At 44.6% G+C, this 15,457-nt stretch overlaps 1 protein-coding gene across 2 annotated transcripts in view; it reads right to left on the reverse strand.

Moving 5' to 3' along the window:
• The window catches only part of AMMECR1L (AMMECR1 like), a 33,446-nt gene that overhangs the window by 10,476 nt on the left and 7,513 nt on the right, over positions 1-15,457 (reverse strand). For both annotated transcript variants that reach the window (XM_083178088.1, XM_083178086.1), the window contains exon 2: positions 1,886-2,212. In XM_083178088.1, coding sequence (XP_083034214.1) covers positions 1,886-2,199 — 314 coding nt within the window. In that variant the 5' untranslated portion in view covers positions 2,200-2,212. The remainder of the gene's footprint in view (positions 1-1,885; positions 2,213-15,457) is intronic.

Genomic DNA, 15,457 nt, shown 5'->3' on the forward strand with positions numbered 1-15,457 from the left:
TTCACATGTCGACTGAGTTTCTATATAGACACTGTAGCTATCAACCGGGAACCACTCAGAGCCTGCCTCCCTGGCTGTATAATGCATCCGAGTGGAACCTGGATGCTGCTGAACGAGACATGCAGTCATGTCTCTTTCTCTGTCAGGCCCCACCAGTCAAGTGATGGCTACTATAACATTATAAGAAGCAATGTACTAAGATACCTTCTCAAACCATCTGTTATACAATACAGTACACCCACACATCTCATTACACACTATGGGGGGGTCATTCTGATTCGCATATGTGCATGTGCAGGGCTGCTGTGGGGCCCCTTCATTGTAGTGGTTACGGTGCTCGCACAGGGGAGGGGGGGGAAAGCGGGATTGAGTCAGGCAGGGGGAGTTTGCATACGAACACCCTGCGTTTACTGAGCGTACCAACAAAGACTGTGGGTGAGCCCAGGAAAACGCTGGGCCTCCCCATGCGAATGCAGATGGGCACCCACCTGCCCCGTTCTCGGACCCCGCAAGACTAGATCAGTCCGGATTGACTTAGATTTGCAAGCAGGGGAAAAATCCGCAACTGGCATATTCGGAGCCCAGCGGGCGGCGTTGGAAGGCAATCAGAATCACCCCCTATGGCAGCTCACACAGTGGGGCATATTCACTGTCAGGTGGAGGAGGAACATATTCCGCCAGTTTGATATTCCAACTATTCAGAATGCTTTCCTAGCGAAAACCATTCTGGCAGAATATCAAACAGGCATTCCGCCTCACAGCCCCCTTCTCCTGTAACATTACAGAGTTTAGACAATTAGACAAAAAAAAAGTCAAAATATTCGACTTTAGACAGGCGATGCAAACAAAATGAGTTGACAGGCGGAATGCTTTAGATTAGTGTGAAAATGGTAGATATACAGACACCCTTAATGGCAAACTGTCCACCAGTTCCATGACAACAGCAGGTGGTGTGTTTTGTAATTCCGCCTTATGTACAGTGACTAAAAGGGTTGAGTCGGAGTAGAATGCACCTGTCATTCCAAAGCATCCAAGGGATTCTCACACTGGCCAGTCCATCTGGGCTACCAAATGTCTCGTACAACCAGCTGAAACAGCCCCAAGGCATATCGCCACCACCTTCAGGCATTACTGTGGCCCTCCAGATGTTGTGAAACATGCATTGCCACATTTTTTCCTATAAGAGTATGCCAAAACTGTCAGGGCATGCTGGGACATGTAGTTCCACAACATCTGGCGGGCCACAGTTTGAAGACCCATGCTGTAGACTCTGGCATCAGACGTTCTCTGGCAATTGCCAAACACGTCCATAAGATATGAAACGTTTTATACCTTCATTTACAGGTATGCTCCAGAAGCACCATTACGCTTGTGCGAGGGTGTCCAATCACTAGGGGTGTATTCATTTAAAGTCGGATCCATTACGACATGCATTTATCGGAATGGATCCAACAATACCTATACAATAGTGTGGCCAAATCCGACTTGTCGGGAACGGGTGAGCAGCAACAGCGTGAAGAAGGAGCCGGGTGAGCAGCAGCAGCACCATCGGGCACCATCCTTCCACCAATGGACGTGTTTTCTGACAGGTCAGAGTGGAAAAAATTAATTTAATAGATCGAATCATGGATTCGACTAAAATAAAATTGGAAAAACTGACGTTTTCCGACAAATGGCAGTTTCAGACTCTAACTGAATAGACCCCATAGTATGATTGGACCCTGCTTAATATTACTATGGTGATAAAAACATATTACATATATGTTATACCTACAAATTGCTCTCAATTTTTTTTACTTTTGTTCTGGAACCAGGTTTGCCTTTTGTATATAATGGATGTTCTCTGTCTTAGGTAAGGAAATAGGAATATAACCATAACACTTACTAGGGATCATTGGTGAAACGTGGCAAACGTGGCTGTGGGAAGCCATGCAGGTGGCAATAAAGGACATCAAAGCAGTAGCAACCCATTTCAGCTGTCACCACCAACTGCTCCCTGCCGCTTGTGGTCCCATTGGGGCGGGAGAGTGGGGTGAGGGCACCAGGACCCACCGTCTTGTCTTCAGGGGGATGACAGTTATGTGGGACTGGGGGCTGAACACTGCCTGCAGGTGATGGACACAGTTTGGGTTTCTTTACACCACAACAGCCTGAAGAAGGCTTGTTCTCTGCAGTCGATACACAGCGTCTCTTCCCCATGCTGTGAGACAGCCTGCAAGTAAAGCAAGAGCAAAAGTTAACAGAAATATTTTAGGTTTTTATTTTTTCTGACCTTTATCGGCAGCACTAGTCATTTAGTGTTTTTTTTTTTTTGCCAAGTGTGTATGCCGAGCGATCATGTGAAAATCGCTGGCTGAAAAAAAATTACCGGCGGAAGGCAATGATGCGGGAGCATGCATCAGCGCTCATCACCCGGGCCATACACACATGGAGATTTTGAGCTCAAAGTAGCCCAAAACGTGAAAACTAAGCTACTTTGAGCTCAAAATCGCCTAATGTGTTTGGGCCTTTACTGACTACCATCTGCTAAAACTGTCCAACAGGGTCAGTTGTCACCAAATAATCTTTGAATTACAATGGAACATTAAAATGTACACTTGTGGAAAACAGGTTTTATTCACTTTATTTTTTTTCTAGACTTAATAAGAGTGTTAGCTCATCTCCTTTAACATGTATGGGTTCTACCTGCACGATTTAACTGACAAATACCGGGCCTGATACATGCAAAGTAGCGCAAAAAGTCTGCAGCCGATGCAGCCCGCGAAAGATAATGAGTGGATTGCCACTTGGAGCATGGTCTCTGATTAATGCAGCCCAGATTAGCAGTCCCAGAGGGAGGAAACACCTTCTAATGGAACTGCCTGTCATGCAGGTGACTGAAAGGTAGGACTTCCAATAGGAAGTCGCTGCCTGTCACAATGACTGCATCTAACTTAAATGACACTGAGCGGAGTGGCTGCAGTCCATAGGTAAAATCAGCCACAGCACCTGCCTCTTTCTGTATGGAATTTGGTGCTCCTTTTTCTCTCCCACACACCAAAAACATACTGATAGGTTACTCAGACTCTAACAAAGTTAACCCAATGTGTAGTTTCTTATACAAATTAAAACTATTGAAGTTAAGCAATACATTGCCAAATAGATATCCTAAAAATATAAGCATGTCCATATTCCTAATCTTTGGTGGTTTTATCTACAATATAAAAAAACATCAGAGTAAGATAAGGACTATTGGGGGTATTCAACCCCGGTTTCGTCCCCTCCCATGGCTTCCGACAGTATATCGACAGTTGTCGGAAACAGCCGTGAATTTGACAATCTGCGGCCGTTTCCGTCAAAACAGATCCGACATCCTTCGATGCTGTGGTTAACGACAGCATTGAATAGGTGTATTCCGCTATTTCTGCCGGCGGGACCACAAGTGCAGAGCTTGATCAGGAATGGCAGCAGGCAGGTGAGTGCATCTGCATGCACAGTGAGAAGAAAACTTTGGAGGATGGCCTGGTTCCAAGAAGGGTAGCAAAGTTGCCTCATCTGAATCCCTACCTGTACGATGTAACTGACAGACACCTGACAAAACTTCTCTCTTTTTCTCATGCCATGAATAAGCCACTTCCTTATATAATGCATCCCTTAGTTCTGCTCTTGTATCTGTTGCTCCACTGACTACTATTCCCCCTCACAGATGAACTTCTCATCCCTGGCATACCGAGTGCACCAATTAGCTGTAAAAATGCTCACGTACTGCCAAGCGGCAGTGGAGGAAATCATGCTGTAAAGATCACTTCCTCCATTTCCAACTTATGTACTCATCCTTCAGTACTGCCCTTTCCCTTGCATACTTGCAACAGTCATACTTCAAGAACCTCATCTTATCCCAATCTTCGAACCCCTGGACTGTTCCCTCTGCCTTTAAGCATGCACTTTTCTCCCCTATTGTTGAAAAAACCTATAATTGATCCTAACACCCTATCCAACTACCGACCCATCTGTCTCTTCCCTTTTGCCTCCAACCTCCTTGAACGTATTGTCTACAGCTACTTGACCCATTCCAGTTTTCCTTCCTCTCTACTGAAACTCACTTAAGTCTGCAATGACCTCCTTGCTACTAAATCCAAGGGCCATTACTCTCTGCTTATTCTTCTTGACCTGCTACTTTTGACACTGTCCTCTCTCCACCCTCTCCTTCTGTAAATCCTTCACTCCTTTGGTCTGCATAATACTGCACTCTCATGGCTGTCTTTCCACCTCTCTGCGTTCTGACACCCATTAGTTATTTTGACAATATCACAAATCTACCTTTCCTCCCCCCTGCTCTCCTCACATGTATTCCCATCTTAAACTCAACATGTCTATGATTGAGCTGATCATCTTCCCACCCTCCTGCACTTCCACAACCTTTTCATTACACATTGAGTGGGCAAATTATTATGACCAACCAGGATATCCTGGTTGAGAAAGCCGCCCTGTGTGCGGCGAAACGCGTTCCATTTAGGACCCATAAGGACATTGGAGAAAAGACACCCCTGCTGCCGGCATACCCGCACTATCCAGAGCCGACCCCATCAGATCCATCAGCTGCAGACCCAAATCTCCGTCACGGACGCAGTGGCAGAGCGCCGTGTGAGTTCCACCATCTGAGAGTCTGCAGCAAAGGAGGCGGCCACTATCGGGACAATTCTAAACGGCTGAGTTCCTGCACAGATCCGGGACAGCCGAGCGGCGTACAGGGGTGAGCAAGCGCTGTGGCGCAATCTTGTCAATCATTGACCACACAAACTGTACTTATTGCCGTGCAGCCAGCAAATTGTGGAGGCAGGACGGACACCGTCACTTCACCAATTAGACGGAAGTCCTTGCCCCCCAACTGCACGGGCACCCACACAACCGTAAAAGTTTGTTTCTGCCCAAAATTGAATGCGCACAACAGCCCTCATTTGAGAGCACTATCTATCAGTTTGGACATTTACAGTCCCCATCAGGAACTTTATTGGGACCCAAGTGGTAGACACATCCCACATGAGAAAGGTTCCCAGAATTATGATCATGTTCACATCCCAGTGACAGCTAATATGGTGCACCATTTAATGTGTTTTTATTAATTGTAATATATGTGATTTATTGTGTGTTGTTTTAATAAATTGTAATTTTCTTGTTCACCTTTGAGCGCCCCACATTCTTTTTGTTTATCCCGGCAGGGTACACCATTAACATAACAGGATGTACTTGATCTGTGATAACACTCAAATACCCTTGGCCATTCAGACGTTGTTCCACAGGAATCAAAGCCAAGAAAACTTCCCCCAAACCATAATATTGCCTCCACAAGCTTGAAGTGTGGTGGCAATGCAGTTGGGGGTCCATGCTTTTGTGCTGTTTTCTCCATATTCACACCCTGCCATCTGTATGGTGTAATTGAAAACGCGATTCATCGGACCACATCACCCTTTTCCAGTCATTTACTGTCCAATCCTTGTGCTCCTTTGTGAACTGGAGACATCTGCTCTTGTTCAAGGCAGACAGTAGATGCTTTCGAACAGGTCGTCGGCTTCCATAGCCTATACAGTGTAATGTGCGGCGAACAGTTTGTTCAGAGACCTTCGCAGTTGCTCCTTGATTAAGATTCCCTGCAATTTGACGCCCTCTTGCTCTTCTTGTTGTTCTCCGGTCTCTGTTCCTCAATCATAGTCTGGTTCGTGACAGACATAGACTACAACGCATCGTGAATACAGCAGAGAAAATCCTAGGCACAAATATCCCTACAGTTGAGGACATCTATCATGCCAGGGTCCTGAAACGTGCAGGCAGGATCATCGAGGACAAGTCCCACCCTGCACATGACCTGTTCCGGAGGCTACCGTCTGGCAGACGGTACAGCTTAAGGCCTACAAGGACGACTAGACACAGAGGGACAAATGAAATAGGGTGAGAGTTTCAGAAAGTGAGAGATTTTAGGAGAGTTTTCCCCCTTTTTTAAAGCAGCAATCAATTACACTGCAAAACCAGGTTGATTTTGCTATATAATTGATTGCTGCTTTAAAAAACATGGGAAAACTCTCTCACTTTCTGAAACTCTCACCCTATTACATTTGGCCCAGAAACAGTTTTTTCCCCCAAGCGGCCATCCTAGTCAATTCCTCACTAGCGTAGCCCTCACACATCCCCGACCAAATAGTCAACTAATCTGTCATGTTGATGCTGCATATTGTCTTATTGTACGTTCTAATGTAATGTAATATAACGTATTGTCACAGCGAGCGGTAGTTATTGTAAAAAAATTCCTGTGTATTACACATCTTGTATTGATACAACTGGCAATAAACTGATTCTGATTCTTCTGTTGGACTGGACAACTCTGGCAAGTCTCCTTTCAGATTGAGCATTCAGTAGCCTGTGACGACCATAAATCTGATGTTGAGACCTACTTTTCTGCTAGTCCACTCTCTGTAAACATTAATAACTGCTGCTCTCGAACACTTCACAAGTGCAGCCGTGTTGCTGATACTGGTTCCGACGGTTCGAGCACCTACAATCTGGTTCCGACGGTTCGAGCACCTACAATCATCCTGTGTTCAAACTCAGTTAAATCACGTTTTTTGCCCATTTCTTCGCAAACAACACAGTGCAATTGATGCTTCACTTGTCCTGTATTCCCTTTTTATAGCTATCTCGCCCTCTAGCGGCAACAACGTGAAGTTATGGCTGATCTGTGTATAAGTGTGAAGTGGTCATAATAATTTGGCCACTCGGTGTATATTGATACACTATTATCTCCTCAAGCCTCCAAGACAGCACTCTTGGAGTAATCACTGACTATTCCTTCTCCTTCAAACCACAGATTCAGCACCTCTCACAAACCAGATATTTTCATCTCAAAGCTATTTCCAGGATCAGACCATCTCTCACCCAGGATGCTACAAAGACCCTTATCAACTCACTGGTCATCTCCAGCAAGACTACTGTAATCTTATCCTATGTGGCATACCTGACAAATACCTTTCTAATACGCCTTTTACACCGCCGAAAAATCCAAGTCAGCTGCGGGTCAGACCCGGATCATCGGCGGTGTAAATGGGGTATATCCGTGTCCATTTACACGGGTCCTCTACCCAGGTCCTGACCTGGGTAGAACCCGGATAGGACCCGTGTAAATGGCGGTGTAAATGGTCCCGCTGCGGGTGCAGGCACCCGCAGCGGGTCCACAGCGTGCAGCGCTGGGGAAGATGTGCCCAGCTGCTGTGGGAGGAGGGGGGGTCCCTGCGGCTGCTGAGGGGAGGGGGGGTACCTGTCCTGTCAGCCTGCGGTCGGAGCTCAGCGGAGGGGATGATGTGCGCCGCTTCTGTACCATCCCTCGGCAGCCGGTCCCTGCGGCAAATGGACAGTCAGTGTCGGCGGTCCCTCCAGCGCATAGGAACTAGTACTAGTTCCCATGCGCCAGAGGGACCCCCGCCACTGACTGTACATTCACAGCAGGAACTTCGCGGCTGCGGGGAGTGGTACAGCAGCGGCGCACATCATCTCCTCCGCTGAGTGAGCTCCGACCTCTGGCTGACAGGTACCCCCCCTCCCCTCAGCAGCCACAGGGACCCCCCTCCTCCCAGCACCCGGGGACAGCACTCCCCATCTACCCCCTAAAAAACACTGAACCTGGGTCAGCCCTGCCTTAAATATTATATATATATATATTATTTATAAATATATTATATATTTCTAGAATTATATATATATATATATATATATATAAAATATATATTATATATATAAATATAATATATATTATATTTATATAAATATAATATATATATATAATACATATATATATATATATAATAGGATATTAGAACCGCACTCTGAAAGACATTGGACAACTCAGCGGTGCTCCACTTTAGAGGAATGTCAGTCCCAATAATAAAGCGTTGTTTTTGAAGCAGGCACTCACCATAGGCAATTTTGAGCAAGTTGGATCAAATTTTATTCAAGACATCAAAGAAGTTTGGTCGACGTTTCGATCCTCAACAGGGATCTTTGTCAAGACAAGGATAAGTCACATCTCAGGACAAGCAGCACCAGGCAGTGTACAAATGCAGTCTCCCATGCGGCTATTTATGGTAGCATTGAGTTAATTGATAGACACACCTACTTCCTGTGAACTACAATACCAGGAAGTATTCAAAAACATATACTACAGGGCCAATAGATTCAATATAAAGCCACACAAACTAAGATAAGGTAGCGTCTAGTATAAATAATATAAAGCACCTCAGAGGGGATTGCCGGTTCCTAAGTTAAAGCGCTGAAAAATTAGAATTCCGTCTAACCGGAAGTATCATGCGCTCCACCGCCGTGGAACGCATGACTAGCCGGAAATAGCTCGGATTTGCCGCTCGATCGCGCCAAAACGATCAGCCGGATGCCAGAACAAGTTACAGGAAACTGACGTCAGATGCGCTCCAGCAGATGGAGCGCACTGCCTAGCGGAAGTGATTGGCTTGCGTACCATCTATGTGGAGCGCACACCACGTGATAAAGAAACTAATGGTATAGCGGAAACCAGGGATGCTGGCTTGCGTTCCAGCTAAGTGGAACGCAAGCAGGAAGAAAAAACTAGAAAAGGTAAAATCAGCGCATTAAATCTCAGGACCTTAGGGTGCAAATAAATACTAATTTGGTTGCCACCATAAAATGCCGGATTGGAGAGACTGCCTGATACTTCACATCATAAATCACAACAGTAGAAACTCAATTTGTCAAAATTGCAAGTAAAAAATGCACAAAAGATAATAATGTACATTACACACATAAAAAGAATATATTTTTCTTAAAAAACCAAAAGACAAAAGAAAAACAAAAAAATCGAAGATGTTATGCAGCATTATCAGTTTCAATTTACTTCCCTAGAGAAACACATTATATGAAATATATTCATTTAAGCCCCTAGGGGCTACAGTTCCAAGATCGTAGATCCAGCGTGCTTCGCGCTGATGAAGTCTTTTCACACGATCTCCACCTCGCAAAGGAGGGGGTATATGGTCGATTAGCATGCATCTCAGACTAGCCACTGAGTGGCCCAACTGTTGGAAATGCTTCGCCACCGGTTTATCTGACACCTTATTTTCAAGTGCCTGGCGTATCGACAGGCGATGATTCGCCATCCGCTCCCTAAAACATCGTGTAGTAAGTCCCACATAGTAGAGTCCGCAGGGACATATCAATATGTAGATCACAAACGATGTAGTGCACGATAGTCGGTGCTGAATCTTAATTTTCTTCCCCGTATGTGGGTGGGGGAATGTCTGTCCAGCCAACATAGACCGACAAGTGGTGCAGTCAACACACCGAACACAGCCCAGGCGCTGTGTTGGTAACCAGGAGGTGTTATTGCCACTAGGCTGTGATGTAGGTCGCATGAGCATCTGCTTGATGTTTGGTCCACGACGGTAGGAAAGCATAGGAGCTTTTTTGCTCACATGAGACATCTTTGTGTCCGTGGCCACAATTGGCCAATGCTTTTTGATTGCTCTACCCATCTCGTCGGATGCCGTGTTGTAGATTGATGTAAAAATCATGTGATCTTGCTCAAGTTTACGTGGTGTTACCAACTGCTCTTGCTGGTGCCTATTATGTGCCTTGCGAAGACATCGCTCGATGGTTCTTTTCTGGTAACCCCTTTCGAGGAAACGCCCACTCATCTCTCCAATTTGTTGATGTGCTGTAGAGGCTGATGAGTTGTTACGTAGCACTCTAATAAATTGAGAGATGGGAAGACTCTCTTTGAGGGAGCTAGGGTGGTGACTCGAAGCATAAAGTAACGAGTTGCGGTCAGTCTCTTTACGAAACAACGTGAAACCAATCTTTGCTCCTTCCTTAAATAGTGTGACATCCAGGAAGTTTATGCTAGTCAATGAGATGCTGTGTGTGAATCGAATGGTTGTATCCAGGGAATTTAATAAATTAATCATTTCAAGAAACTCTAACTCCGTGCCAACCCAAATCAAAAAAATATCATCAATAAATCTCTTAAAACACAAAATTTTACTGGAAAATGCAGGCATGATATGACTGTTCTCATAATTATGCATATATAAATTTGCATAGAACGGGGCCAGGGAAGACCCCATAGCGGTCCCCGCCCTCTGCAAAAAGTATCCTTTGCCATACATAAAGTGGTTATGTCGCAATACAAGTTCTGCCAACTCAAGAAGAAATTCGATCGGAGGACCCACATAAGGACCACTCTGCAGACTTATTCTGAGTGCCTCTAATCCACCCTGGTGTGGAATGACTGTATATAATGAGGTGACATCCATGGTGGCAAAAAATGCCCCATCTGGGATGTCACCCAAGGAGGAGATTTTCTCAAGAAAGTCTGAGGTGTCCCTTATGTAGCTCCACATTTGCTGAACATGCATTTGAAGAAAAGCATCAACAAAAATAGCCAATGGCTGTAGCACAGAGCCCACAGCCGATATAATAGGGCGTCCAGGTGGATCATCCAGCCGCTTGTGGATCTTAGGTAGAGTATACATATATGGACACACTGGATGATCCACCTGGAGAAACGTCAACTCATCCTTGTTGATCCAACCTGACTGGAAACCCCTGCTAATGGTACCATCAACCAGCTTCTTGATGTTTAACATAGGGTTAATCTTAAGCTGTTCGTACGTGTCCACGTCAGAAAGTTGTCGCCGAATTTCGGCATCGTAAGTTGACCAATCCTGTACCACCACACCCCCTCCCTTGTCAGCCTGACGAAATACAAGATGTTTATTACCCATAAGGCTGCGAAGTGCTAAACGATGTTCGTGGGAGAGGTTGTCGTAGCGTGGTTTAAGATGCTGTGCTGACATATTATGTTCAACAAGACGTGAAAACGTACGAATGCTTGGATTAACAGAACAGGGATCAAAAGTACTTCTCTTCGAGAATTTATTAATAGTCTCAGGTAATCCCGAGGTCTGGGGTCCAAAGAACTCACGTAAACGTAGTTTACGACCAAATTTAAAATTGTCAACAGACCAATCAAATTTGTTGGGTTTTACAGTTGGAACAAAGGTAAAACCCAAACTCAAAACCTCAAGTTCAGTCTTTGTGAGTTCCTGACTAGAGATATTAAACACAAGTTCATTTATTTTCCTCTCCCTCCTTTTCCCTTTCCCACCGCCCCGCCTCGTGGGGTATTTTGCGGGCGGTGCGAGGGGTCCGGAAATTTCCGGGTAACCCTTCCTAAAAAAGAAGAGGAGGAGGAGGCGGCTGATGATGTAAGGTCCCTCGGTGGCCTACCCTCACCCTCAGAGTTAGACTGTGAAGAACTATTATAAGAGGAGTTACCTCTCGGTCTATAATTACGGTTGTTACCCCTATTGTAGAATCTACGGGGTTCACCTTTCAACCACCGATAAACTTGGTGGTTGACGTAGTCTTGATTGACCACTTCCAGTTTTTTCTTTTTAAAAGAGATTAAGTCACTCTGATAGGTGTTGATCTGCTCACCGAGTTTTTCCAACCAATTTGTTGTAGAATCACCAATCAATACAGGTGCAGAGGCTGAATTAAGAATAGCGATCTCGCTCTTAATTTTTGTCAATTCACTCCCCACCTCCTCTATCACAAGCAACAAGAGGTCCAAAGAGCACTTATTCAACACACCACACCACCGGGTGCAGAACGCAAGGTTACCGCGACCGATGGTGGGCGTGTTGCTAACCCTAAAGCCTCTAGGGATCCTCTTGTTTCTGTAATAATCCGACAAAAATTGACCATGTAAGGTCAAATCGACCTCTCTTTTCCTTAATTTTAGTAGCTTATGATAAACATCTATAGCTTTATCGTCTGGCAGAGATAGGAAGTCTGAATGGTGGAAGAGTACTTTTTCAGCCTCATCATCCGTCAGAGACACCAGAACATTCTGGGCTCTTTCCAATGTAGCATCATCCAAAATAGGAACAGGCACTTGTGACATAATCCAGTAAAGCAAAAAATTTAATAATAATATACACACTAAAATAGGGTGGCACGGAGAGTTGAGTACATAAACAAATCAAACAATCGAAATAGGCAATGCTGCAATCCTCGATAGAAATGATTTTAAAACGGCTAAAATCACATAGACATGAAGTAGCTCTTGCACACTCCTGGATATTGCTTCAGTCCAAGACAATTAATAGTGATTCCTTGGAATAAATTTTGTAATCACCCCACGGGGTAGTACAGGTGCTGGCACAAAGAGGTATCTGTAGCTTGCACAGAGTCTCCATACACAATAGGATATTAGAACCGCACTCTGAAAGACATTGGACAACTCAGCGGTGCTCCACTTTAGAGGAATGTCAGTCCCAATAATAAAGCGTTGTTTTTGAAGCAGGCACTCACCATAGGCAATTTTGAGCAAGTTGGATCAAACTTTATTCAAGACATCAAAGAAGTTTGGTCGACGTTTCGATCCTCAACAGGGATCTTTGTCAAGACAAGGATAAGTCACATCTCAGGACAAGCAGCACCAGGCAGTGTACAAATGCAGTCTCCCATGCGGCTATTTATGGTAGCATTGAGTTAATTGATAGACACACCTACTTCCTGTGAACTACAATACCAGGAAGTATTCAAAAACATATACTACAGGGCCAATAGATTCAATATAAAGCCACACAAACTAAGATAAGGTAGCGTCTAGTATAAATAATATAAAGCACCTCAGAGGGGATTGCCGGTTCCTAAGTTAAAGCGCTGAAAAATTAGAATTCCGTCTAACCGGAAGTATCATGCGCTCCACCGCCGTGGAACGCATGACTAGCCGGAAATAGCTCGGATTTGCCGCTCGATCGCGCGCAAAACGATCAGCCGGATGCCAGAACAAGTTACAGGAACCGGAAGTGATTGGCTTGCGTACCATCTATGTGGAGCGCACACCACGTGATAAAGAAACTAATGGTATAGCGGAAACCAGGGATGCTGGCTTGCGTTCCAGCTAAGTGGAACGCAAGCAGGAAGAAAAAACTAGAAAAGGTAAAATCAGCGCATTAAATCTCAGGACCTTAGGGTGCTAATAAATACTAATTTGGTTGCCACCATAAAATGCCGGATTGGAGAGACTGCCTGATACTTCACATCATAAATCACAACAGTAGAAACTCAATTTGTCAAAATTGCAAGTAAAAAATGCACAAAAGATAATAATGTACATTACACACATAAAAAGAATATATTTTTCTTAAAAAACCAAAAGACAAAAGAAAAACAAAAAAATCGAAGATGTTATGCAGCATTATCAGTTTCAATTTACTTCCCTAGAGAAACACATTATATGAAATATATTCATTTAAGCCCCTAGGGGCTACAGTTCCAAGATCGTAGATCCAGCGTGCTTCGCGCTGATGAAGTCTTTTCACACGATCTCCACCTCGCAAAGGAGGGGGTATATGGTCGATTAGCATGCATCTCAGACTAGCCACTGAGTGGCCCAACTGTTGGAAATGCTTCGCCACCGGTTTATCTGACACCTTATTTTCAAGTGCCTGGCGTATCGACAGGCGATGATTCGCCATCCGCTCCCTAAAACATCGTGTAGTAAGTCCCACATAGTAGAGTCCGCAGGGACATATCAATATGTAGATCACAAACGATGTAGTGCACGATAGTCGGTGCTGAATCTTAATTTTCTTCCCCGTATGTGGGTGGGGGAATGTCTGTCCAGCCAACATAGACCGACAAGTGGTGCAGTCAACACACCGAACACAGCCCAGGCGCTGTGTTGGTAACCAGGAGGTGTTATTGCCACTAGGCTGTGATGTAGGTCGCATGAGCATCTGCTTGATGTTTGGTCCACGACGGTAGGAAAGCATAGGAGCTTTTTTGCTCACATGAGACATCTTTGTGTCCGTGGCCACAATTGGCCAATGCTTTTTGATTGCTCTACCCATCTCGTCGGATGCCGTGTTGTAGATTGATGTAAAAATCATGCGATCTTGCTCAAGTTTACGTGGTGTTACCAACTGCTTAGGAACCGGCAATCCCCTCTGAGGTGCTTTATATTATTTATACTAGACGCTACCTTATCTTAGTTTGTGTGGCTTTATATTGAATCTATTGGCCCTGTAGTATATGTTTTTGAATACTTCCTGGTATTGTAGTTCACAGGAAGTAGGTGTGTCTATCAATTAACTCAATGCTACCATAAATAGCCGCATGGGAGACGGCATTTGTACACTGCCTGGTGCTGCTTGTCCTGAGATGTGACTTATCCTTGTCTTGACAAAGATCCCTGTTGAGGATCGAAACGTCGACCAAACTTCTTTGATGTCTTGAATAAAATTTGATCCAACTTGCTCAAAATTGCCTATGGTGAGTGCCTGCTTCAAAAACAACGCTTTATATATATATATATATATATATATATATATATATATATATATATATATATAAATATAATATATATATATATATTATTTAAGGCAGGGCTGACCGAGGTTCAGTGTAAATGGTGCAGACCCAGGTCAAAGTGCTGTGTAAATGGGGTATAAAGCAGGGTCAGACCCTGGATACTCCAGCATTCAAAGACCAGGGTCCAACCAGGGTTTTTGGTGTAAAAGGGGTATAAACTGCAATCAATCCTCAATGCTGCAACCAGGCTCATCTTTCTCACCAAACATGCTAAATCCATCATCCCTCTCTTAAAAGTCCTTTACTGGCTCCTCTTCCCTTTCAGAGTCCTAATCAAGCTTCTCACACTCACAAAGCCCTCACCCATTCCTCTCCCATTGACATCCCTGACCTTATATTTCTTTACTATCCCCCATCCCATTGTTCCACTATGGCTGTAAAATCTGTGTCACCCCGTCTGTCTTTCAACACCCCCCCCCCCAACACACACACCCCCTTAGAAACTAAGCTCTCAAGAGCAGCGCTCTCTTCTTGGTTTTTGCCACCCAAATTCTTATTTCAATGTCATCTGTTGATGCAGCTATGTTTATATACCCTGTACTATACTGTCTTGAATTGTTAGTCACAGTTTTCTTGTAGTAGTAGTACGTTTATTTATAAGGCGCCGCAAAGTGTCCGCAGCGCCGTACATAGCAAACAAAAAAACAAATGACAAGGTAACGTACAGGGTGTGTTGAAAAATACAGTATAAATAGGGGTATAGCTGTTAGAAATAAAATCAGCATCAGTTCAGAAGTAGGTGTCAAAATTGTCGAGGAGACTGAAGAAGAAGTAGAGGTAGGGTGAGTACGTGAGGCAGGAGGACCCTACTCATAAGAGTTAACATACTAAAAATAGGTGGGGGTACGAACGAAAAACAACAGGATAAGTAGGAACGGAGGCAGGATAGGAGGATTAAAAGAGGTTAGGAGGAGGGATAGGCTAGTCGAAAAAAGTGGGTTTTGAGGGAGCGCTTGAAGGAGGTAAGGGAATCAGAAAGCCTGATGGGTGGCGGGAGGTTGTTCCAGTGCAGGGGGGC

This window comes from Crinia signifera, chromosome 3 (genome assembly GCF_055691185.1).
Source record: "Crinia signifera chromosome 3, ASM5569118v1, whole genome shotgun sequence".
NCBI classification, from domain to species: domain Eukaryota; kingdom Metazoa; phylum Chordata; class Amphibia; order Anura; family Myobatrachidae; genus Crinia; species Crinia signifera.